The sequence below is a fragment of the Alligator mississippiensis genome, chromosome 1 (genome assembly GCF_030867095.1).
Source record: "Alligator mississippiensis isolate rAllMis1 chromosome 1, rAllMis1, whole genome shotgun sequence".
NCBI classification, from domain to species: Eukaryota; Metazoa; Chordata; order Crocodylia; family Alligatoridae; genus Alligator; species Alligator mississippiensis.
In genome coordinates this window covers 283546935-283574493 of record NC_081824.1, presented here as the reverse complement: position 1 = coordinate 283574493, position 27559 = coordinate 283546935, and the positions used below count along the sequence as shown (strand labels likewise).

At 37.7% G+C, this 27559-nt stretch overlaps 1 protein-coding gene across 3 annotated transcripts in view; it reads right to left on the bottom strand.

Annotated features, from left to right (window-relative positions):
• The window catches only part of NCAM2 (neural cell adhesion molecule 2), a 569780-nt gene that overhangs the window by 279011 nt on the left and 263210 nt on the right, over positions 1-27559 (bottom strand). For all 3 annotated transcript variants that reach the window (XM_019476390.2, XM_019476392.2, XM_019476391.2), the window contains exon 2: positions 3234-3308. In XM_019476390.2, coding sequence (XP_019331935.1) covers positions 3234-3308 — 75 coding nt within the window. The remainder of the gene's footprint in view (positions 1-3233; positions 3309-27559) is intronic.

Genomic DNA, 27559 nt, shown 5'->3' with positions numbered 1-27559 from the left:
TACCATTTTGGGGAAGTTTATTTGAAGAAGATAAGATCCAAGCCAAAACGTTAGGCAAAACCTTAAATTGAACCTTTCTTTACATCTTTTGTTGCCCCAGAGTATGTTCTAATTTTCATTGAATTGCAGCTTTACCCTTCTTGGTCCCTGTCTATCTGATACTCAGTGCTGATAATGATAATAAAAAATAAATAAACTAAATTTAAAAAACAATTAAATAGAGAAAAGCTTCTGGTGAACATTTTTCTCTGAAGCAGTGCTGTATTTTAGACCTGACCCACTGGCATTTCTCTCTCAGATGTTTTATCACCTGAAGCAAAAGCTAGGTATGGGTTATATATTAAATTACCATAATTCAGTACTATATATTATAGTATACAGTATAGTATACCATACCATTAAGGCCCCCTCTACACCTTAGACTTAAGTCATGACATCTTAAGTTGTGACCCAGCTACACATTCACACAATAAATAGTGTGATAAAACAAGCAATAAGCTATCAAGATATTCCACAACAAACGTGCAATAACTTTTAGCTTGTTCCAAAAGCACCATTAATTGAACATGTGGCAATGTGCTCCTTTGTGGCTAGGAGTCCCAATAAGTGAAGGGCTCCCAGCCACAGGCATGAAACACATGCTTCCAGCCCCGTACCTGACAAGGCTTGCAGTAGTGGCAGCACTGTCAGCTGCAGGGCTTGCAGCCAGCAGGAAGCATGCTCCCCACCCTGCAACCATCCTTGTCTGTGGAGCTCACAGTGGGGAGAATGCTGTCCCTGCTGCAAGCCTCATAAGGTACACGGCTCACAGTGGCAGCAGCATTTCCCATGCTGCCCCAGTTGCAAGCTTTGCTAAGCCCAATCAGCTGCAGTGCTTGCAGCTATGGGAGCTGGCACAAGGGCTGTCTGGGATCATAATACCTGATGGGAATATATCCCATTGTACCTTTATCAGCACATGTAGAGAGGCCCATAGTAATATAACCAGAGTAATAAATGCAACATTGAGACATTTTGTCACCATTCCAAAAATTAGTTGTTCTTTTTTAAGAAAATATCTTTGTAAGACATATTTTTGAGAAAAAAAAGATTAAAAACAGTAAAAATATTTTAAATGCAACCAGATAAATGGTTTTGTATGTAAGATTAACTAGATTAATTTACTATTTTGAACTGTTACATTTTGCTTCTAAGTTGTCATTAAACAACTTCAGCAGCCTCTTTGACTTGCATTCAAAAACAGTCATTAAACGATATTACACTTTTCAAAACAAACTGATATCCAGCTAGCTGAATTCATGCACCTGCCTGCTCTTTTACTTTTTTTTAAATTATCATCCATTCAAAAATCTCACTGATTGGTTCAAATCCCTCCCGATATAGGTACATATGTGGTATTACTAGGCCACATTCTGTACCATATCCCAACTCCACTATATTCTGTATCCCAGACTAACCACTCATCCCCCATCTTGGAACACAGACTCTTGAGAGATGAGGCTACATCCTTAAAGAAAATACTACAAAGCAGATATTCAACACCAAATCAACCCTGCCGAAGAAACAGAGCCTGTGACCTGCCTTGCCATAGAGTATTATGAGAATGGGAATTGGTTTCTGCTCTTCACAGCTGAATGTCAAAGAGGATGCAGGACCAACAACAGTGATATCTGTGATTTCCAAAAAGGATAAATTAATTTGTTTGGCTGGACAGGTGAATATGCCAGCAAATCAATGACCCTAACTAAAACGGGATTAGGGAGTAGGCAAAGGCAGAGGGTTAGTCAGGCATTTATAAAACTAATATAAGGTCTTTTTCCAGTCTCTGCTCTGGTTTTGGTAAAATTAAAAGTACCTGGGAGTAAACAAAACTGATGACATTGCAGAATGTGGCCTAACATATTTTAAGTAATATTTTAAATCATACTGTTTACCAATGAGCCATTCAAAAAATTAAGTCACTTTTACCTCATTCCTACAAAAGATGCATAATTTCTATTGTTACCACAACAGAACTAACAATTTTGTACCATCACTTTATTTACAGACTCTTGATAAAGCATAGGGATGATATACTGATGACTTTTCATGGGGCAATCAATAGATTCATATGAATATAATGATATGGTAACGCTAAATAAATAATCATAATCTTTCTCTATTAGGTACTGAAATATATGAGGGGCCTAACCTCTGAGAGAGACTGAACCCCTCAGGTACTTATTCATTTTGAATGATAAAACTATTGAAAAGCACCAGGGTGTCCCACTGTTAAGAACGGCTTACTTCTATAAGAACCATAAGCAATACCAATTTTCATCTTATAAAAACAAAGCAATGATCATATCCACACTAAAGTCTGAGCCATACACCAAATAATGTCTTAAATCAGGTGAAGAAAGAGCATAATCCCAGGCCCACTGAAATCAATGGTAGTTTTAGAACTGATTTCACTGGCAGCAGAATTTCATCCATCAAAGTGCATGTCAGCAGCATCCTAAAGGACACCAACACCACAAATTAAATTTTGGCCTCACTAAAGTAAATGCAAAACTACCATGGATGTTATTGGGCCAGGAACTCATACTACATATACCTTGAATAAAAGAAGTTATTAAAACAGACTCCAATGAAATACCATGCAAACGCACTCTAGGTTTGTGGAAATTATTCAGCACTTTTGAGTTTAGACCTCGAGTCACAGAATATTTTTTCTGACAGTTTATTAAAATTTTCTCTAGATAAAAAGTCTATTTTATTAGAATAAATTAATTTCATTTTTTCAGGTTATGTTCTATTGGACACTAAAACAATCAGGTGCAACTGCAGTGCAGTGTGGTATGTCTAATTTATTCATTAACTATTTAGAAAGATTATGCAATTATGATCATTACATTCATTCTAATATTAGTGTTTAGACAAGTAAAATAATTTTAAAAGGACAAAACAATATACATAAACAATTTATACTAATGGAAATCAATTTCAGAAGTAAGTGATTTAATCTGCTTGGCATCTAATATCACCAGTCTCCAGAATAAAATACATTATGGGAAACCAAGCAAGACTGAGTATTTACCCCAACAATCAAGCAGTTAAAATTCAATGCAAAATATAAAAATGCATAGTTTTAATATACATATTCTATGGCTATGAATTGAATTCAAATTATACAGGTTGATAGTGAAAATCTAGCAAAAACTGCATTCCTGAATATATAATGAAATACATACCTGTACATGTGAAGAATTTGGATTCACCCACACTAAGCTCTACCTTGCTAAGTGAAATCGCCACTTGAAGAAGAGCTGAAAAATAAAATTTAAGTACATCATGAATATATTTTGCACAAATTCATTACAATATGCTTGACTGCTGCACAACATAACATATAAAAATGATGAATACGGAGAGCTAAACATAGTATTTCCCAAAGCAGTGTGTGTACAGTGATTGGAGAAAACACAAATCATCATCTAAGAATAAGTCAGAGATCATGTTTTAAATATAAAATATGACATTTCAGAAGATGCCCTGATTGGCAGTTGCTTATAGGTTATCATCCCTAATACCGACAGATTAGGGCCAAAGAAAATAGAACACCTATCCAATATAATTTCCATTATTTATAAAGGTCCTAAAAAAAATTGATCCGAACACAAAAAGTAAAGGCAAACTAAGAAATCATTTTTCCAGAAATGTATTAGAACACAAACAATTCTGCCCTGGTATAAGAAACTGCAACTACTATAAGTTACTTTAGCTCACAGGATTTGGCCCATACAGCCTCATGTTCTTTGTTGTCTCTAGTGGAACTTTGGAAGTGCCATGTCCATCTAATGGAATAGGACCAACATTTTAGTAAAGGAAATTATTTGCAAAATTCTAATATGTTCTTATGAAAAACAAAGAATTACAAGCTGATTGAGGTTTTAAAGATACTTGATAAAATCCTTTCAAGATTTAAAAGCACTGTCCATTTTGGACAAGTTCACTTATACATTTTTGTGCCGGTTTCTTAAAAACCAGGGTTGGCAGCACTGTGTAGAGGCTGTCACATAGACTCGAGGCTCTAAGCCCACTATAAACATGGACTTGTCCGATGACCTTTTGGAGACGGGTAGAAGTACTGTCACCCTGAATCTTCCATGAGGCCGTCCCACCACAACTACAATTAAAGTGGTACATTTTATAACTCTGAAAAATCTCTTTGTACAGTACCAATTGTACTGTTATGTCTAATGAAGAAATGACAAAAAGATAAACACAATATGGCATTTTAAATGGTAGTTCATACACAATTAAATAAACCCATATGACAATTACCACAATCTACTGAAAACCATCCAAATCATCATGCAGCACATCTGCTATTACCTGTTTATGTCTCCGCATAACAGCTTATGAACGAAAGACACCGATACCCTAATATACTATGTCATTTATGAGAAAGTGAATGTCTTTTATTTCCATAGAGCTGCAACAGTGATTTGAAGCCGAGCTGCCCACATTCTAAGCAGCTGGAGGCCATGCACCACATGAGCTGCATCAGTAGGGGCTGAATGCCATGCTGACTGCACCACAGTGGACTGTGGGACTCCAAAGGCTGCATGCTGTACCCTCTGCCCCCAAGCTCTCTGGTCATGGGCTCCATTGCAGCACTGTGCTGTATAGCTTCCCCTGTGGCCTGCACCCTAGCATAAAGGCTAGAAACAGAAGCTGGGATAGGAAGGGGGATCCCACAGCCTCCCACCTGCTGCTGCTACAGCTGGAACAATAGGGGAGTGGCAGCCAGGTGGGAGCCCAGGCACTTGATTTATGAGCCTCACGCAAGTCTGAAGTTGAACAGCCCTGGCTTTAAGCATGCAGAACTCTAAATTGTTTCCAAGTCCCACCTTAAAACGTTACAATCATGTGCTGATGGTTAAAATTAATGTTTATGATCATTTTAATAGTAATTGTTTCAAACAAGAATGATACATTGGGTACTGGAGATGTAACATTCTCCATGACAGGTTTTAAACTGTATACATTTCGGCCCCACAAAACATCTATATAACACTGGCAGACACAGATTAATAAAAATGGTTATACCACAAAAGAAAATAAACCCCCAATGAGCAAAAGTAAGAATACAACCTATTTCAGGCGTATACTAATATAGCCACTGTGTTTGAAATTTCCACTTTACATTGCTTAATACTCCATAAAAACTGTCAGATGGAAGGTAAGTCTACCATGTTGTCAATTAAATGTCTAACGTGTACCTACATAAGCTAGATTTAAACTAGTGGTTTGGGTACAAGTAACAATTTAACCAAGGTAACATGGAGCTCATTCTGTAGTGAAATCCTAGTGCTACAAAGTCAAAGAAAAATGCCTTAGTTCACTGTTGGCCCTGATCATTATAGGGCCAAAAACTACATACAGCTATGATAAAAGAAAATTAGTTTGAGGATGAGTACAGATCTCCTCAGTATAGTATGGAACCACTAAATCATCCAGGAACCAATATTTTTTTCAAAGCACTCCTGGTTATAAACATTACAGAATCTGCTCATAAAAAATGTAAGCAGAAAAAATAACAACACATACATTCATAGCAAGAGTTTATATAAAAGTACAACCCAGAATGATATTACCATAAAATAAGCTACATATGAAACGTAGCGATTGGGAAATCTCAGAAGGTGAGTGTCTAGATGCTTATCACAAGTGATAGAGGAACATTTAAAGCCTCATGCCTGTTAAATATTTAATTGTTGTTACATTTTTCTAGTTGTATAAATTTGTTTTAGAAATTAAATATATTAAAATTAAATATATTAACATCTTTACAGCATAGCTCCAAGGTTTAATTTCCAAATGCAATCACAAAAATTAATAAACGGATGCTAACTATGCAAATTCACTATATGAAATAATATGTTCCAGATAGGATATAAAAATCATGTACAAGGGTGGGTCAAAAGCAAATGATAGAGAAGTCTTCCCATCCAAGAATGAAATATATATTTTTAGAGTACAATATAACTTGAGCAGGAACATGGAGTTGCATTTATAATTCTACGGATAAACAGAACAATAAACTCAAGAGACAGAGGAGATACACTGCTGAAATAAAAATTAAATCACATTTTCTACATATGGTACTTTAATATTTACAAAATAAGAAAATATCAGACCATCTGCCCTCTTTTTCTAGTCTAGCCAACACTGCCCTTTACTGGTATTGCTTTATGTAAATAGGAATAGAAAAATATTCTCTTATGTAAATTAGGATGGGAAAATATTGCCTAAGTGATTAGTCTAGCAATCTGTGCTTATGAGGTAGTCAGGCAAAGAGTCCATTACTAAGCTAGGAGAAGCTCACTCATCATTTATTTGGAGTGTGACATTTAATTAAAGGTAAAATATTGTGAAGAGATTGCACAGCCCAGAAAGTTTTCCATCTCATCCAAGTTTATTTCAGTGGGAGCCACTTATACATGTAAGTTATTAGGTGCCTTGATGAAGCCAGTATACAAGAACATGTACGATCTTAAATTTACTGCTGTATACCAAGAGCTAATAAATTAAATTACAGGCAGTTTTTATAAAACTGGTTTCAAGGTCTCTGAACGCACAAGTGAACGCTTAGCTTATCAGGTCAATGAAGCTGTTCTACAGACTCAGGTCAGCAGTCTAAGTTTGTAACCGAGTTACAGAAAGGCGAGAATTAAAAAAAAAAAAAAAATGCTGCCTACAGGTTCTGACAAAATATTGCTTCCTCCCACATTTCTAAGAATATTACAGGGCTAGCCAATGAACATTTAAAGCATATTCATGGCATACTACCTTCAGGTGAAACTCACTGTATGTGCGGGAGAGGAAACTGCTACTGTAGCATCAACTACTCTTTAGGCAGGGGGATGAAGTCAAAATACCCACTAAGGGCTAGAGAGCATTTTTCAGTGATGAAATGAATAAGGATTTGAGAACATGCTTTGTGATATAGTCTTCTTCCATGAAGAGTGAAAGCTTGCAAATAAAGACTTTTTTTTTTTGCAAATATCTATTTGGGCTAATTAAAAATATCACTTCCAACACAAGTTCTAATTCATCATCTGTAACAGTATCAGGACTTTGATGTTAGACTACCCTCTTATGAAGCATGGGAACCATTGTGGAAGACAGTGAGTTAGAAATGTTACATGCGATCTATATATTCTGTTAAATATGTGGCTAGATTAAGGTCCTTCAATACTACCTAATTACTTTCAGCAGACCTGGTCTTTGTTCCATTCCCAATAGACAATTGTGTTTATCACAAAACCACAGCCACAACTGGGAACCTTATTCACAGAAGCTTAGGGCTGGAAGGGACCTTGTGAGCTCAACAGGTCCAGCCCCCTGCTCTGGGCAAAAAAGACGGCTACAGTCAAATAACCCCAGCAAGGTGTGTGTCCAGTCTCCTTTTGAAGATCTCCAGGGTTGTACTTTTCGACCCTTTATAGGAAAAAAAAAAAAAAAAAAAAAGAGTGGACTGTGCTCTCATAACTCATCCTGTGCTACAATATTTTGAAAGCAGAACTTCAGCTCTTCTGGCAAACATTTGAGTGAATTTACGCTAAAAGCTCCTCTGGATCAGCGGAACTCCTCTGGCACTTGGAGGAGGAAAGCTGCTGTGGCTATCCAGCTGAGGGCATGTGTAGGCACTTCAGCCAGCTTCTGTGATCCACCCAGACGCTGGTGGTTTCTCAGAGTATTCTCTGTGCTAGCATGTATGTAAACACATTCTCAAAGGCCCCGCTACACGTTGCACTTAAGACATGATTAACCAGGTAATCATGCCTTAAGTTGTGACCCAGCTATGCATTCAAACAAATCATGGCATGATAAAACAAGCTACAAAGTTACTCCATTAAAAATGTGTAATAGATAGACATAGGCAGACAAGGTTCTTTGGGTGAATCTGATATCTTTTATTAGACCAACTTAAATAGTTGGAAAACGATTATTAAGCAAGCTTCCGGGTTCAAAACCCTTCGTCAGGCTAAGGACGTTTCAGCAGTTGGTGTGTGCTCTTCCTGGATGGAATGAAAAGTAAAGAAGCCAGAGGCTGGGCTGGTATGCATACAAGACAGGTAGTCAGTGAAAATGTAGACTGAGTCATCAATGGGTGAGAGACAGGTTGGGGAGGGGGGGCAGCACTGTCAGCTTCAGGGTTTGCAGCAGAGAGTACCGCCCCTGCTGAGAGCTTCCTTGGCTACAGGGCTCACAGCAGGGGCAGCATCCTCAGCTGCAGGGCTGGCAGGGGAAAGAATGCTGCTGCCACTGTGAGCCTGATGGGCAGTGCATTCCGCTGCACTGCCCCCACTGCAAACCCCACAGCCCACATTCCTATGGAGCTTGCAGCGGCGGTAGCAGGAACAACACTGCTGCTGTTGCAAGTCCCACACCTCAGGAGGCCCACAGTGGTTGCAGCATTCCCTCATGCGGTCCCCACTGTGAGCCCCACAGCAACATTAGCTGCAGGGCTTGCATTGGGGGAGGCATGTGGAAAAGGTTGCCCTGCTGCAGGACCTGCAGCTGACAATATTTACAGTGGACGCAAGCATTCCTTCAGTGGGGAAATGATGCCCTCCACTGCAAGCCCTTTTGAGCCCTATCATGGGAGTTGGTGAAGGGGAAGCCTGAGATCATGATCCTGGGCTCCCCCTGCACCAGTGATAATATACCATGGGATCTAATGGGCAATTCCACAATCAGGCCTCCTGCCATGTATGCATGGTATGGCAGGAGGCACAACTGTATGGAGCGCACATTAGATCCAATTAGGCCTTTACCTGGCAGTGTAGAGGGACCCATAGTTTGCAAGCAGCAGTTCTTAGTCTATCTGCAGAAATTATGCTAGTAGAAGATGGTAGGTATAGGCATAGCTTAATTTCTTTGGTGCCAGGGTGAACCAGTGTATGAGGAAACGATGCTTTCCTGCTCTTGTCCTTCCTTAATAATCATGTAGATTAATAGCAGACAGTTGTTTTCAGAGCTGTCAACCAAGCACCCATTAATTCTCAAATTTAAGCAAATGAAATGCAAGTCAGAAGTCTTCTTCCATAAATACACAGGGCCAGGCCAAGACTTAAAGACACCTTGAGTATTTCAGTAGGCAAATCAGGCTTTGTTTTTAGTTGGTCAGCATGCAAGAAAGCAGGCCACTATGTTCAGTATCCTCAACAAATGATTCCTTTTCTGCCCATTATAACAGTTTTACATCTTCTCATCTTGAAACACACTAAAGCATTCAAATGATGGATCCAAAGTAAGAATAATTCAAGAAACCATCACATATGAAGACCAACAAACGTAACACGGGACTACAGAGCCGGACAAAGACATGGCTTCAGGAGTTCACCCATCAGGACATAACTTTAAGTCGCCCATTGCCCATAGTCGGGGTAGACTGAGAGGAGAGAGGTATGGGTAGATTTACAACTGCACCTCTAAAGCCCAATTTACAGGCCAAACATATGCAAATTCTCTCTGAAAGAAAAATAAATTGTCTATCAAGCTGTGAGGGCTCACTGAGTTGAGGTGAAACCAGAAGAAAACCACTGGCTTGGAGTAACCATTATATCTACTTTCATCATTCAAAGATCACACAATATTTGAAAAAGCAAGAGGAAGTATTCTGATAAAAATTATTTCAGTGAGCTATGAAAAAAATTACATCAGCTGTGTCCAATTCATTTGGTGGCTTAGAATTTACAAAACAAAGCATCACTCAGACCATTGTGTTTGTTTGTTATTAAATTTAAATGTGTTATGATATAAGCATTGTTAATTTTACATAAAAGTTTACATATTAGAATGTTCTAAAAATTCTATAGTATATGTTTGAATAACTAGTTACTTTAGTCATCTTCAATTATTATTATAGCCATGGCCACTTTTGCACAATGAACCTTGAATCTGCTCACTGTTTTTCACAAAAGAACAAGCCATTAATAAAAACCAAATATGATAAAGTTTATTCAGCATCCCACTTGGATACAAATGCAAAAGAAGGGTAAATGAGCAAAGAAGAAATAGCTGGGAAATAGGTAGGGGCAAGCTAGCCAGAGCCTTCAAAATGAGATCAACGAGTTTGACATGGAACCAAGGAAAGAACTTATGAAAAGGGAGGACAACATGACTGGACCACAGCTGAAGGTGAATTTCACAGTGGTACTTAGGAAAGACAAAAGAGGATCAAGGTAGTTGCCACAAAGGTCATGTGCCCCTTAAATGAGAATACCCTGATGGTGACAGCATTCTCTAACCTTGCCCCCAGCAGCAATCAATAATAGTGGTAAATCACTACCACGGTTTAGATGTAATCTATACATATTCAATACAAGGTCATTATTATGTAAAAGCAAAGAAACCTGGTTCTCTGCCACCTAGCAGGGAAATATTGTAATAGTTATCTACTGTGTAAGCTACTCTAGCATAACTGAATGCATCCCCATTCCTGATTCTAGTGAATAGGTATGCAAAGCTGTTGTAAATTATACTGAGTTGGTGCATGTCTGTCCATGTTCACAGATTCATATATTCATACATGTAGGGTCAGAAGGGACCTAAGTAGATCATCAAGTCCGACCCCCTACCCTGGGCAGGAGAGAATACTGGGCTCATATGACCACATCTAGGTAATTATCAAGCCTCCTCTTAAAGTCCCCCAAGGTAGGAGCCAGCTCCACTTCCCTTGGAAGTTGGTTCCAGATCCTAGCTGCCCTGACTGTGAAGTAGTCTCCCCTGATGTCCAGCCTGAACCTACTCTCAAACAATTTATAGCCATTAATTCCTTGTTCTTTCAGTTTTTCAGCACTGTCTGATTTTAGTATTGTTTTGAACATTAAAAAATACCAAACAAGCTGTTTGGGGTTTTTTTGTTTTGAATGTTATTTTATCCCCATTTTGTGTTTTTACTTAACACAGGAATTAGAGAGAAAATTTTAACATCAGCAATTTTCAACTAGGGTGTTGCCAAAAGACCCCATCAGGGGGGCATAGCATAAGCTTTGTCATGGCTAGGTAAAAGTGTCCTGTGTGCTTGGTGCACAGTCAGAGTGTGAAGGAGTGTGGCACACATGCACTCTCCAACCTCATTAGGGTTTCATGATAACCATCAAGCAGGTGGGAGAGCTGGCTTGTGCCTCAGCCCTTCCCAGTCTAGTACCCCCACACTTCTGGAAAGAAAAAAAGTGAGCAAGACAGTTCTACCTGCCCCATGGGCCTCTGTTTCTGGGGGCTACTGAACAGGGTCAGACCAGGAAGGGCTATAGCACAAAAGGGTACTCTTGATTGCTTTAGGGTTGTCAGAGAATACAAATGAGACTGGAAAATAAGTGCTTCCTGATTGGCTGTGCAGCAGGTGCAGAGTAGTGGGGAGGAGGAGGGTGGCTTTGACCTGGCACACCTGGTTGAGAAGCACTGCAGTAAGTTTAGGCAACATAACAGTGGTTCTCAATCTGGGATGCCACCAAATTGAAAAAAGTTGAAGGGGTGCCCTGAATCCAAAAAGGTTGAAAACCACTGCTTTACATGATAAAATATTAAGTGATATCATCTGATGGTTCAAGAATAAATATTCTTGGTGGTGTGGCTCTTATTTTTATATATATCAGTTAGCTGACTTCTGAGTATAATTCAGAAATGATGGAGCTACAAGGATGTCATAAAAGTTCTCTCTAAGTCAGTAGGTTGGAAACTGACAAAAAAAATATGAATTGGGCAGTTTCTGGATAAGATCAAAATCACAAAAAAACAGACACATCTACCTGGAAAAAGTGTTTTTAAAGCCACAGTCCCAAACTGAGTTGCATTGAAGACCTTATGGATTCATGCCGCTAAGTGAGCCTTTGGGGAAAAGGAGGAAGTTGTTTTTGCTGAGATAAAGTTATCCAAAGTGTCAGGCTTTTCTTTTTCCAATAAAAGCTGCAAGCCTCTAATATTCTCCAAGAATGTGACACACTGCCAGCTTTTAGACAAAAGAAAAAGTTACCGGATACTATCACCTTCACCACTTTAGCACACCAATCAAAAATAAACCGTCAAATAGTCTGAAACAAAGATATTTTGCTGCACACCTCTTTTGTATCTACAGTAAGTATACTCTCAAGGCAAGAAGCTCTCATCCTACATATGCTTAATGTAATAGAAAAAAAATACTATATAAAAAGCCACATTAATAAAGGAATTAATAAACAACAACCCAAGGAAAAGTAGATATTAATCCAAAAGTATTTAAAGGTAAAACATGTACATTATTGAGAGAAAGGTTCTTTAACTGTTTGAGTAAACCTTACTCATGATGAGTGGATAGAGACAACCATTCGCAGAGCAACTAATTGTACTGTTCAGTAAAGTGTTGCTCCACATGAATAATGATGGCAAAATCAATTACAATAAAAATGCAGATTATCATCTTATTAAAAAGATACTGAAAAGTTTTTCTTCTGTCATGATTTCACTTACATAAATTACTTTTAAAAATAGGTTGAAGAAAAACAACCTAATGTTTATAACTATATTTTTAAGATATTTGGCTAACCCCCGCCCCCAAATTATTAAAAATAAAATGCTGGCTCCCCAGTGGGAACCAACAGTCCTCATGTCCACTGTAGCCTGGCCATGCAGCATACCAGTGGCACAAGGTAGGCTGCTGGTATGAAAGGAAGCAACCAAGATGGTTGCCAACCACGCCCCTCACCGCTGATTGGCCAAGAGGGCTGCCTGTTGTGCAGCCCCACCCCTCTCCAACAATAAGCAGCAAGGTGAGGCCACATGATGGACAGCACTCTCAGCCAATCAGTGGTGAGGGCTGGGGCACAAGGGCCTCTCAGCTAATCAGAGGCCTGGGGCGGGGGGACACTGCAATAAGACTATGAAAATGGCAGCCAGCCCTACGATCTTTCTGAGAAATCAGCTGCCTGACTTCTCAATTTGCATAGGTCCCTAATTATGAGTTTTCTTTCTTTTACTTCTTTCATGTACACATTATTCTACAATTATTATTAGTTTTTCTACATTTAATAAACTACTTTGCAAAATATAATATTCCAGAAGGTGATACAATGTCATATTGCCATGTACTTTTACCTAATGAATGATGCAGTCCCAAAAGGTCTAATGATATTCGTCTCATCCATCCAAATGGTTAAGTAGCTTGATTGTCTGCCTACATTTGGTTTATTCAAATAGTTACAAGTCTCACAAGCTGCACCTGCCAGTCTCAATAAACAGAAGTTTAAACTCTATGGAGATTGGTTAGTTATCAACTTCATATCGGCTGGGTTACTAGATCATTAGAAGTTGCTTCTCCAGGGTATTAAAGTACTATAAGATGTTTGTTATAGTTTTAATTGCTTTACATCAAGTTTCAGGATTAATTAAAAGGACTTCTGAAAAAACTTTCCATTCCATCATCAAGTGAATTTGGTTTGAATTTATCAACAGAAAATGGGGTCTTGCTATGAATACCCTAAGACTCATTATCAATTGATAACTAGAGTCTTTATTGATTATACCTAGTGTTGCATGGAATAAAGTGCATCTTATTTGAATATAGACTTGTGTCATAGTGTCTACATTTTGTACATGCATTAAAATAAGGTTAGCTTTCTCTGATGAGACAGATGAAGAAGTCACACAAAGTTCATTCTGCCCAGTGGGACATAACAGATATCTCAGGTGTGAAGAGGGTGATGTAATGGATATAGTCTGTGCAATAACAGTTATGAATTCTGAAACACAAACTTATCAGTAACTATGGCAATATTTTATGGAATACTGTTACTTTTAACGTTGGTGACATAAGTAAAATAGAAATAAATTAGTCACTATTGTACTAGAAGTTAGATACTATTCAGTTTTAATGTAGCACTTTACGTAAACAAAATCTCATTACGAACAAAAATTAAGCTATAGTTCAACTTTCATTTTGCTATATACTTTCAAGTCTAACAGGCTTTTTTTTTTTTTTTTTTTAAGTGATGACTAAATTTAGCTTTCATTTAGCTCTATGAGTTACTCGAGATTTGGAAGTGCTTACACCACCCATACAGACTGATTAAAAGCCTGTTGCTAGAAGTTCAGCACTTCAGATAACTGAGACACTAACAAGTGCATAGATGTCAAAAATTAACTTAGTCACCCAATTTTAAAAATCCTCAACAGATGTTTCATTTTAATCTGATTGGATGATTTATTGTACCTCAAATCTCAGCCTAAAAATAATCCTGTTTAACAAGACTTGGAAAAAAGAAAGAATTTAAAGAATCTGAAATATAAAAAAAAGAAAAAGTTTTCCAAAATGTACACGGAATTAGTAAAGCTGTTCTAGGCCCAAGCAGGGCCTTCTGAAGACAGAGGTCTGCCAAACCAGGGCATCAGAACAGCATTTCAGGAACAGGACCTAATTTGCCATCAAAATGTACTGCAAGTAGGAAATAAAAGCCTGCCAAAACTATTTCTGTTTATTTTAAGATTGAGTATAACTAATCTGTTGGCCTGCAAAAAAAGATATTAAGCAAATAGAAAGAGCTACTGTAGCCTGTAAAACATCTCTTAATATTCACTTATGAAATGATATTACCCAGGGAAACAAAGGAGAGATATTTCCAAGATGCTACAATGCGCAGCACCTTGACATACAGAGAAAAATCGAATAAAAATATAAACTACTATCCTGATCCAATATTCATCAAGTGAATGGAAATTATTTATTTCACTTTTTCACCACAGGACCAGGTCATATATCAGTTTACATTATTATTATTTTCATCTGCCTAAGGCAGACTCAGATTGTTCAAGTAATTCAAGGGTTCAGTGACTATATAAAAATCTATCCAATAAAATTATAAAAATAATTCAGCAATCAAAATTAGAAGCAAAGCTAGATTAGATTTAAAAACACAATGAACTTCAAAAAGTAGACACTTATCTAAAATAAATATCTAAAATAGCTAGAAGTCCACTTCAAGGGGAAAAAAGTTGGAAACAGGTTATCTATAGCATACCACGCTGTAAGAAGATTTTATAGCCTGAGAACCTCCTTTGAACTAACTTTCTTTCTAAATGAACTTTGAAGCTTTTATTTCCATGTAAAAAAAAGGAAAGGTATATTAGGGATTTTTTTTAATATAGGCCAAATTTCATGAGACAAACTGTTTATATTTATTTCAGGTAAAGTGATAAATTATATAGTATTTTCTCCCCCCAATTAAATAAAGTAAGTTTTAAAGTGACAGATCACAGTGTATCAGATGCTGATGCCAATTCAATCCTAGTTAAAAAGCAAAATTCCACCTAAGTCAATGAAAATAAGCCTCCTTAAAACAGGGTAGAAGTTGGCCCAGTTTCTAAGAAAATCAATTTAAATAATATATTTTTAATGAACTGTAAAATGTTTACAACAGATCTTGTTATAAAGTATGAAAGAATCCAAATGAAGAGAATTAGAAAGGAGATAAAACAGAAAAGAAAACAGCCTCTAGCTTCCCTACTATTCTTGTCAATACGAGAATATGGTTAGGCGTCCTTTCCAAATCAATACACTTCAAGTAACAACTTGCTTTATAAATTACATTCAATGGTCTGCAGTATAATCTTTGAACCTAAGACATTTCCACATTGTATAAACTTTTTAAAAACTCATATAATAAAACAAAAAACAAATTTATCAAGGTTTGTCCACTGGATACCAAGGAGAAGGCTGAAAATATGCTAGAACTGAGGTGATATTTTAGAATCATTTAAAGAGTTTTAGATACACCAAATAAAATACAATGTCAGTCATTTTATAGCTTTCTGTGACTAGACTGTAACATGTTGCATCACCTTTTACAAAAGCTTACTTCTAAAATTGCAACATTTTAACAGTCATTTTTACTCAGACGCCTATCTGACAAACACCTTGTCTCCTGCTCTCTTTTCTTTTTTTATGGAAAGTAATGTATGACTAACCCAAAAATGAGAGGAAGTGTTAGGGTAGCTTGTCATATTTTATGCTTTAAAGTTGCATTTGTTTACAGAGTGGTGAATTACTGTATTGTTTAAAGTTTTATTTTATATTAAACCTTATTTAATCATTGTTTAAGTTCTCTATAGCCTCAGTATTATCTGAACTTTACATTTTGCTGGAGTCTGCAATATAAGGAGGGTTTAAACTGCCCCCCCAAAATGACAGGCGTGATCTAAGTTAGCTCAGCTGAGGAGGTGAACTGACTTAGGTTGGAAATGGGTTAATCCGATTTTATTAAACATCTGAACATATTTGGAGCGCACCCTCAAGGCTGGAAAAGCCCAACTGCTTGCCCCAGCTCCAGCTCCAAGGCTGTGCTATTTCTACCTCTTTAACTCTACCCAGCTATTTTAGCAACCTGCCCCACCCCCCCTTCCCCCTGCCTGTGGCTACAATACCATTTGTAGAAGTCCTGCCCTTGGATTTAGATTTGGCACTTCTGCCTTGAATGGAACTGTCATCCTTTTTCAATTGTTGAGCTGGAATCAGGCTCAGAACAGAATGGCCAAGAGAGAAGGTTGGATCACTTATCTAGAATTGAATGATGACCCAAAGTGGTCCCATATTAACTGAATTTAGAGAGGCGACAGAATGAGACAAGCTGTTTCTCCCTGTGAGTTCCCACCACCCTCTTTTAAAGAATTCAGCACAAATGTAATAGGTTCAAAAGATGATCCAAGTATTTTGTATCACACACACATTAGTAGTACTAGTAGTAGTAGTAGTAATAAACATCTGTTTGTCTTGCAAGACCACAGAATTCCAGTAAGTGATGCATCAGCTCACTGAGTAGCTGCAAGTGTGGCTGTAGTGCCCAAATATTGAGCAAGAGTCCCGTCCACACTAAACACGGTTGAAGTTCATATCAAACAATCTTAAATTCTTCCTGAATTTTCTTCTTTCCTTTGCATGTTGGGCTCTTCTTTCTTCAAAAGTCTTCATTCCATGTTTAGACTGTTTCCAACCACTTCAATTTTCAATGTTCATTGCTTTCATCTCTCTTGCATGTATCTTTGGACCAGAGATAAGGATGACCCTGTGGTCTTCCTCCTTTAAAGAGCTCTCCATAGAAGAGATCCTTAGGTATGTGGCCATCATCCATTCTCTACATATGGCCAAACCATCAAAGTCAACACAGACTAATAAGAGAATGGATACTCAGAATGTTTGCATGTGTTCTAAGGCCTAAGCATGGGTAACTTTTTCCCCACTAGAAAATTCCTAAAATGTGAAGGCAACATAAGTGGAAGCTACTGAGCACATGTGAACTGCTGAGTAGAGTATATGGTCCAGGATTTGCTGTCATAAAAGAGGCTGCTGATGAAGCAAACATGATATGCTTTGACCTTGGCCTGAAGAGTCAGTTTGTTAGTGTTCCACAATCATTTGTTCAGCACGCTCATGACACCTGATGCTTTGCCAATACGGTTATTCAGTTCAGCCCCAAGTGACAGATTGTAGGTAACAATGGAGTCAAGGTACATAAATTTACTACAACATCCTCTTGTGATTACTTATACTGAATCAATATTTTGGTTCATTACACTGTTCTTGATCCTATATAGTTTTCAGGTGCCTCATTCCATGCCATCGAGGACTATAATTTGCAGAATAAGCAATAGAAATGCTTAGTGAACAAAAAAAAGTATCCACTATCTTATTAACAGTGGTGGGCACATCTACACGTGCCCAACTGCACTGTCATTTAGTACTTGCTTTATGAAGTACTTAAAGACAGTGCAATAACAGCCATTACTGCACCATCCTAGTGGTGCACGGTTATTTTTAGCACCTATGTCGCTGTAGTGATACACTATAGTGAGATAGCTTGTTGCTACAGCGATGTAGCGCCAGTATCATGGTTTATGCCCACCAATGCTACATCACCATAGAGACGATCTATGTTACTGTAGTCTGTCACTAGAGCAACATAGTGTCACATGCAGACGCGCCCAAGTTCTATTTACAAACTTTACCTACAAGCGTTATGCGACCCTATTTGATAAATAGAACATGAACCAAAAGCTTTCTATGGTTTCTACAATAACTGAAAACATATTTCACAATTGAATGTAGAGAAAAAATGTTTTTTTTTTTTCCTCTGGATAGTTAAATGAAATGATGCTAATGAAATCATTTGTGCAATCTAGCTGTCAAAAAACAGCTCTTTAGATTGGTGCTCTAATCAGCAGAATAAACACAGTATAAATATTACTATAAATTACAAAAAGGTAAATCTGCAACAAAGCTCTCTTAAACCTGCAATTCTGCTACAACAACCTCTCTTACAAGATGCATGTAGATCCTCAAAAGATCAATTATTTGTTTATTATTAAAATAGTACATATATAAAATCCATCCAATAATTTTTAGTTGTAGTGATATTAATTTGTTTGTTGTAGAGACATAATCTGAAGCACTTTGAGGAATTATAAAAGTCTTAGTCACAAATATTCAAATTTATTGAAAAAAAATTAAAGATTAAAGAAAATGCCCACTGAAAATGACCCTACCTGGGATCATGATGAAACAGACAGATTTTTCTAAGCTCTTGCTTTTAGCCCTTAAGCTCTTTGATCTTCCCGGGCAATTGTATGGGCACTAACAGGTTTCCATATCTAATTTTTATCTTGGTTTAGAAAACTAATTTCTTTTCAAAGGACTGCTTTGAAGGTTTTCTTGACTGAGAACAAACATCAATGCAGTTAACATGACATTAGTTGGACAAAGTAATAAGCAAAAACCTGTGGTTCTAGATAACTGAAGGTGTTAAAAAACAATCTCTTCCTGGAAATAAATGTGCATTCATCCATACTGCTACAGTTTTGTTTTGCGTCCTTGTTTTTATTAGATCTTTATCTGGTCAAGCTATAACTAGTTTGTTTGTTTTTTTTAAATAAGAAAATCAAGAAAAACACACCCTTAGAAACTAAGTTTCTAGATGAATATTAATAAAGATGAATAAGCTGTGGATTTCAAAGTATTTTTCCCTGATCAGGCTACTCTGTTCATTTTGAGATTAATATGAATTATTAAGGCTTCATGGCTCCCACTCATTTTGACTACAATCTTAGAAAGTTAATTTGCAATTTCTAACTATGCTTGTCAACTGAACTTTTTAAAGATGGCACTTCCCGAAAATAAGTAGGAATTTCACTTTCATGTAATCCCAATATGAGATATACAAATTAGGCTCCAATTTCAATGTATATTAACTACCATATGCCAACTAAACACCTATTTTATTAACCAATTCATATCCAGATAAACAAAAAACTTTCTAATAGAAGCATAATTAAAATGACAGGAACAAGACTGCAGGAACAGTGCTAAAAACAATTATTGGGTTGTATTCCTTCTCTGCTACTGAGGCCTTAAACACACAACACATTTATATAGTGCAAAGCAGACTTTATACCAGTGTAAACGAAGAACAGATCCATGACTAAAAAAAAAATGGTTATTTGAACCTGATTTAAACTCACCCAGGGTGATGGGGGTGTGGGGAGGGAAGAGACAGAAATCACTGGCCCTTGGCACATATTCAGTTAGAGATGCCAGGGGATCTGATTCTCAATAGTGCCTACTGGCATGACATAGGTATGATAGGAAGCACAACTGTGGCGTCAGGGATTAGCTTCCAATTGTGCTCTATCTACTTCCCAGTGCATGGGGAATCCTGGATTCCCCCTAAACCCGCAAGTTGAAAGCCAGGTGCTAGTAGCCCAGCATTACCCAAGACCATCCTGGGGCTGGAGAAACAATCAGTTGATTGTCAGCCAAGGTAGGTATAGGCAAAAAAGTTCCCCTACTTAGAATTTAAACCCTGCAACCAGAAGTTCTGGCACAGTGCAGTCAATCAGAGGCTCTCAGCCCCCTGCCCAACCTTTCCCCCCCTCCAGAGGGCAATCCCACACCAGGTTGGAGAACTAGGGCTGTCCTTGGGCTGACAGTACCACCTAGTTAGGGATGAAATATCACAGCCCACTTCTAGATCATTTTTATAACACTGCTAAATAACAAATATGTCTTAATTTATGTCTATTCATGCAGCTATTTCCAAAATTATACTTCCCAATACTACAGTCATTCCTATTTGACCCAAATAGTTAGTCAAACTCAGGGTGTTACGAGTTATTTCCATTAAGAATTGATGATCGAGTCAGGCGCGTGTCATAAGCCAGCATGTTCAAGAAAACACTGAGCTATGTACATAGCAAGAAAGATAAGAAATAAAGAAGAAGAACAGCAGCAAAATCAGCAGAGGATAGCATCTTTGCTCAGTTTCAAGTCCCTTTCCAATTAACACTTTTGATAGGATGGTGTCACATGTTCAACTTAACACTTCCTAAATGACACAATCCACTTAGGCCATACTAAGGGCACTTAAAATATGAACATCCACCTGTTAAAGCTCATTAACTTCTGCTAAGTGCCCTATGAGCGTCTCAAAGTTATGCCACTTGAGCCAAGTATTAACGTTGGCCTGTGTTACCTAGCTCATGCTAGTTTAATTTCAGTATGCCCTACAAAGATAAAATGAGCAAACTGCAGTCCTCCAATATCCCAAGATCCACCCCCGGCCCTCCCCCTCCTTCCCCTCCTGCTCCATGGACAAACTTTCCACCCTCCTGAATTCTGCTTCCCAGAGTGTGGTACTGCCAGAAAGCAGGCAGGGCCCTGCCAATGCCAGGAGGGGGTTGCAGTGGCAGAAGCATGGATCTGAGAAGTGGAGAGCCATAGGGGCTGCAGCTTCCCCTCATAGGACCCCTCATTCTTGTCCTGGTGTGAGGGACAGGGGGAGAAGGCTGTGCTGTGGGGAGTCTCTACCAACCCCTGTCACTGCCACTTCAACCCAAACTCTTTCCCCTCCCCTACCTTCCCTAGAGGGGGGTGAGTTTTTCACCAAAAGCTGGACAAAAGTTCAATTTATTTCAGTTACTCAAGATTAACTGAAATTTTCCCACTGGGCCTGTTTCCTCCACACACCCAGAGGGCTTAACAGGGCCTGTGGCTAGCCTCCACAACTGCTGTTGCCGTGCTGGGGTTGGAAGATGGCTATGTTACCAACATGGAGCTTCTGGGGTTCAGCATGGAGGGAGCATGGAGATTAAGGGAGCAAGGAAGCACACTCTCCATGGCTCTGCGCTACCTCGGAGGCTCCACTTCAGCTTGATTCTGCTGCAGCACATAGCCATAGCAAGCGGGAAAGCAGGCTTCCCGTCAGCTCTGTGCAGCTCCCCAAGTTTCCATTCTTCCACTGTGCTAAAATTTAGGGTCTTTGTGCTGGTAGCACATTCCCCCTTTCCACCCTCACAGAAACAGGGGATGAAAATGAAAGACTCTGAAAGACAGTCCTCAGCAATGTACTTGGCCAGGGGAGGGCCAGCAGCACTTTGTGGAAACTGGCCAAGCAGCATGAGAAACTTTTAATTAACCTCAAGTAACTGAGGTTAATTGAACTTTTCTGCAGCTTTTGTCCAGTTCCAGGTGAACAGCATGGCCCTCTACAGGGAAGGTTAGAGGGGCTGAGATCAGGTCAGACAGGGATTAGGTCAGCAGGGGTTGGCGGAGGACTCCTTATAGCATAGCCCTCCCTCCTCCCCATCCCCACCCCAGCATGGGAATCTGTGGGGTCTTCAGAGAGAAGCCACAACCCCAATGCTCCTCTGCCTCTCAGCTCCATGCTCCCACCACAGAAATCCTGCTCTCCAACCCACCACTACTCAGAGCAAGGATAAAGCCCAGATGTCCTGGCTCCTAGCCACTCCTGTACTTGCTACCTCTCTAATAGCAAGTCAGAGCTGTGCAGGAAAGAAATAGTATAAACCTTAGCATGAAACTTTTCATGGCACCTTCTAACTTTACCACCACTTAATATTCCACAGACTTTGTATGGTCTCTGGCTGTGCTCCTTATGCAGAGGCACCCTCATGTTAATGGGATCTGATTCACCATTTTCTGAAATCAGTCACTTTTATGGAGGCATTCCCACTTGTTTTCTCTGGGCATTTACATATGAAAATGTGGAAAGAATGACACTAAATGGAAACAATACCATCTGGCCATATGTCCTGTCTTCAGTGTCCTTTTACTATTAAGTCTTTCTTTATACATTTAATGATATTCTGTTCTTTTCCACATAAAAGAAATTACGGTTCTATGATCCATTGTGATACATCTCACAATTTTAAATGGCATTGTCAGAGTGTATCCCAGACATGGGAGGCACAGAGAAGACAATGTGTGCAGATCCTCTAGGACTCTATAGGTTTTAGAATTATACAGAGCAAGTAAATTGAGTAATGAGGAGGATTAGGGATTATAAAAAGATTATAATGGTTAAAACTATATTCCTTAATTCATTCCACTACAGGAAAAAAATGTCTTAAATAAAAACAGAATTAAAAATCAAGTATGAACGTATAAACCATAAGGGAAATATACTACGGTTAGGCACTGTGGCTGTTCAGTAGATTCAAGAGTACAGAAATATCATCTATAACTGCTACTGAAAAAAATTAAACTTAATTTTCTTCATGACTAAAAAATATTCCTTTTCTATGACAACGTTCAGGCAAATCATATATTTTATTTTAGCCACTCACTTCAAATCCATAAAATTTGGTGGGTAGAGGGATGGGGGGTAGAAGTCAGGGGAAAAGGGGAATACACATTTATAGGCGAATGCAGTGACCCATTCGTTTATATGACCTGAAATCTTGCTCATTTCACAATTAATGGAGATCACTTCAGATATTAGGGTAAATCTGTTTTTACATCACAAATCATCACATAGTAAGATAGAAGCTATTTACAAGGACAATGGTGCTGCAAACAATTAATTAAAAAAAAAAAAAAAAAGCTTTGTACATCCTAAAATTTGCTTTTGGAATTTACAAATGCTATTTGTATAAGTATTTCCAACAGGTAGCCATTTTGGTCAGATGACAATTCCTCACATCTTATTCCCCACTCAATTCCTACTTTTAGAAACTTTTTTCTCTTTCTGTTGTACTGATCTTTTAGCTAATACGTTAACAGTTTCAACCACAATCCATACTATAAAGCAATCTATCAGCAGATATTAAATGGTGAAGAATTTTAATAGGATCCACAACCGTTATTTGTTCTAGAAAAAAAAAAATAGCTGTTAAGCATGCATCTTTAAAGGGCAATGAAATATTTCTTCAGGCAATACAGACTGTAGTAAATTTGCCACCCTGTTTTATAAGTGTTCAGCCTATTGTGTGCATAAGTCGCAAGAGCTTGGAAAGCCTGCAATTACTATTATTAATGTTTTGATTTGCATGTCTGATGAACCTTTTTTTTATTAGGTCAGAAGCCAGATATCATAAGCCTCTCTCATTAATCATTTGATGCATGTAGAGCATCCCAAAGTGACCAGTCTCTGGATTCTTGGCACCAACATTTAGAAATTTTCACTGCACTGAAAAAAGATTACTGCCTATTAGTTTTGGGTATGGATTAAAATGACCCAACAAACTTCCCCTAAATGCAACCCAGACAGAATTACGGTTGAAACAAATATGGGAAAAAATATTTATGCATAAAGTTTCCCTATTCCTTTTATTTGATATGGTATCCGAGGTTAAATTCTAGCTCAAGTGGTCAAACAATAATGTTAATATTTTACAACTTCATTTGACTTTGATAAACTTATTCTAGGAAGTTGAGAGTGATCCAACATCACCAGAGGTCCAAATGATCTCTGCATTTTATTCCTAGAAACATAATATATGCCCTATACTAAGAAAAAAATGTGACTTTGTAAGTGTGGATGCTATAGTTCTTGAGTGTCAAAGCTGAAAAGTCTTCAAAGGGAATGATTGAAGAAATGGCTGAGCATCCACACTCTGATAATCAGACCCTCGTAAAATAGTTTGAGGTCAGACAAGTAAAACCCATAGGCAGCTTTGAAATCATTTTCAGGAGTGTGTATAAGTACTGGAATTGTATACCTTACACAAGTGAAACTCAGGTGCAAAGGCACCCTAGGGGGCCTTAAGATCCTTTCAAGGGTGCTATGGGATGCCATACTATATTAGCAATGTTGGGTTTGCAAACATGATTCACAAAACAAACCCAGAAACTTCAGATAGAAACCCTTAGGTGTGGTCTTTCTCAATTATTTACAACAGAAAAACTGCTCTATTATTTTTGTGCAGTCAAAACAAGAGTGAGAACTAAGAGCTGACATTTTTCAAGAGGTGCCTCGAGTCCAAAAAGGTTGAGAACCACTGCCTTACACCCACTGACAGAACTGCATTAATGTGCTTTGTTGCTTTTCCGATTCTGCTTTAAATATTCTCTAGTTCCCGAGTTGCTTCTGCAAAGCAGGGCAGCATTGGACAGGAAGGGGAGATCTTTCCAGTATTGTTTTGGAGAAACAGTTTTCTGCTAGATGCAAAATAATTAAATAAATAACAACTTCCTCTAATGTTGCACAAAAGGATAAGGCTCTACTACCACTGCATCAGATAAAATTAAGCGTTAGAAACAAAGTGATTTTAGTACTGAGGGTCCTGGGATGGTACACATGCCAAGAGCAGCTCAATAGGGGGAGTGTGAGCTCACTGTGCACTGAGGCTAAAGTTCTTGCTGAAAAAGGAGATCTAACCAAACCACTGCACTCACTTTGGATTTTCCTGCATGCTTTTCTATACACATATACATTATACACATATACACATTATATACACACACACACGCTACAGTCAATGCTGTTCTGATTCTCCAAGTCTGCAACAGGACAATTAAAAGGATTTTTTTTTTTTTAATTTTAAAGAACTCCCCAGAAACTTTAGAAAGGGACTTAAATATGCATCTAATGTTCACAAGTGTTTTATCTCATCTCTTGAACTAAGAAATAAACAAATAGTCACTTGCTGTACTGAATTTGTTCTGTCATTATTAACACTAACAACTGTTCACACTGTAACCTGAAGAGATCCAGCGAAATGGAAGTAAATGAATAACCTTTGCCTTCCTGTCACTTGGGAGGGTCACATATCAATTACTGAAAGGAGGTACATGCCCAGACCAGTCTTGCAAGTGAAATGATTTATTTTGTGCCTGGTGTAAATATAATGATGATTAATCAAATCCTTAATGTAATTTTAGAGGAATAATTAAGTGACTGTCACCAGGAGCTGGGCCTCTTAAAGTGGAGTTCAACCCAGCCTTATTTTTGACTTATCAGCCACCTCCTAGTTGAGACGGATCAAATGATTGTAAGAGCTTGAACAGACACCAGCTAGAAAAAAGAACTGCTAGTAAGATCCTGTGTCATGAGCCAGAGAAAGGAGAACAGAAAAGACATACAGGAAAGACCTGGGTCTTGTGGCAGGCCCTGAATCAGGGTGATTTGAAAACAGGCAGCTGATAGAAAAGGGGATAGGGAAAACCTTGCATAATAACCTGAGTTAGACAAGCTAGTTTTTAATATATATAACTTATATTGAACTGCTTTGTTGTGAATAAATAAAGATGATGCCTTGAGAAAAAGAGCCAAAATTAAACTTTCAATGTTATTAGTTCTTCCAGGACTGGAGATGGAGGCCAGATGCTTACATTGACCTTAAGAGGACATATGTTGCTATAATTACAATTTTAAATACCCAAATGGGAAACCTCCTACTCCGATGTGATCAATTTTATCTAAATTACTACTAAGGATGAGTTTTGGCCTCATATTAAAAATGTTAGCCTCACACCTGTTAAACCCATTGAATTAACACATTCCAGGTTCAGCTGAGCATAAATTAAAACTACCGTAAATTGATAATTTGGCATTAGATTTAAAGGGAGATGGTTCTATAGGATAAAAATAGAATAACCTCATCCTTGTTGTATTAAAAATACTTGTTGTGTAAGTGGGGAAAAACAGTATATCATCATCTACAATATAATGAGGTGAAAAACTAATTTGGGATACTTTGGTTTTGGTGTCTGGATAAACCCTAATAACTTCTCCCACTCACTGAGATGAAGATGGAAAGCAAGTCCAGGTTCTAGCTTCTCTCTCTGCCCCTGCCCAAACAGTGAATATGCATTTTACATTTAACAGGCAATGGATATACTGAAATATCTCTGGCTGCTCTGAAGAGCATGAAGACTTTTCAATTCAGCAACAAGATGTAAAATGATTTAGAAATCACTGTAATTTGTCCAATCTCACCCTCCATATCAACCTAAGGAATCTTACCTTTCCTCATTATTGTCTTGAAAAATTGGATACTGTATAATTATTATTGGATATCAAAAAAATCGTTTTTTAAAGCATTCAATTGCAAGTACAACATCGTCCAAAAGAAAAAAATAATCTTACTCATTTTGACTGGTTGTAATTAAGATAAATACATCCAAAATAGATATAGTAAGATATAGTATGATATGATGTTCATGACATGGTTATTCAGTTAATGGTATGGCACCAGGAAACACGTTTGCCCTTTATATGAAATTAAATCAATTAATTATAGTAACACAAATGCTAAATTTTATTTAATCTTAAGTTTTTGAGATATTCCATTTCAAAGACTGTTTTCTACCATAATAAGATGTACTGAAAATTTGACATAATAAAATCAAAGATTTTAATTGTCTATCTACACAAAATGTTACCCTTTGAACTAACAGCAGGTGTTCATCTTCCTCAGGTAATTATGCAGCCTTGCCTTAGGCCCATGGGAAACATCAACTACTAAAACCTAAATAAAGACTTGAAAGCAATTAGATATTTTTGCACTTACACAGACTATTGGGGTTTGCTAAAAATTAAGCCCTTTAGTAGTAGTGTATCTTTGAGGTAATACTTAGTCTGTTACAAGCACCAAGAGAAATGTTTCTAACTGAAAATCTGCTGAAAGGCAGATGTCTGACAAACTTCAGTTAATTTCCTATAAAGAGTCTGACACAGAACTGAAGTATGATTCAGTTTTTCCATTTAACATATTATTAACATCATATCTAAAAGTGTTAATACGTTTCCATTAATTACGTATCTGAAGATATGGTACATGCATGCACTTCATAAATGGTTACATTTATTAATAGTTCTCTCAGTAAACTATTACTGCTATTTAAGAAAACCCAGAACAGGGCCAACATTCATCATATTAAGCCTTTTATAAATATGAAACAATACATTTAATTAGTATTTATGAGAACTGAATTAAATTTGGGGTCTGGAGGTTCAAGCAACTTAAATTGCTTGTGCTTTCTGTATCCAGAAGCTCATGTTAATATTACTGAGTGATGGAAATTAATTAGATTCTGAAAACTGATGATCATTTTTGGACTCTTGCAACAATGTGTGTGGCATAATATGTACAAAAATGATTAATTAAAAACACACACGCAGGAAAAAAAGCCATACTGATTAAAATAAATGTGACAGGGACTGAAACAAAGGCAAAAACTGTCCATATAACATTTCAAGTTTCAGAGGTTGCTTGCTTACTTATTTGCTGCTAAATATTTTTC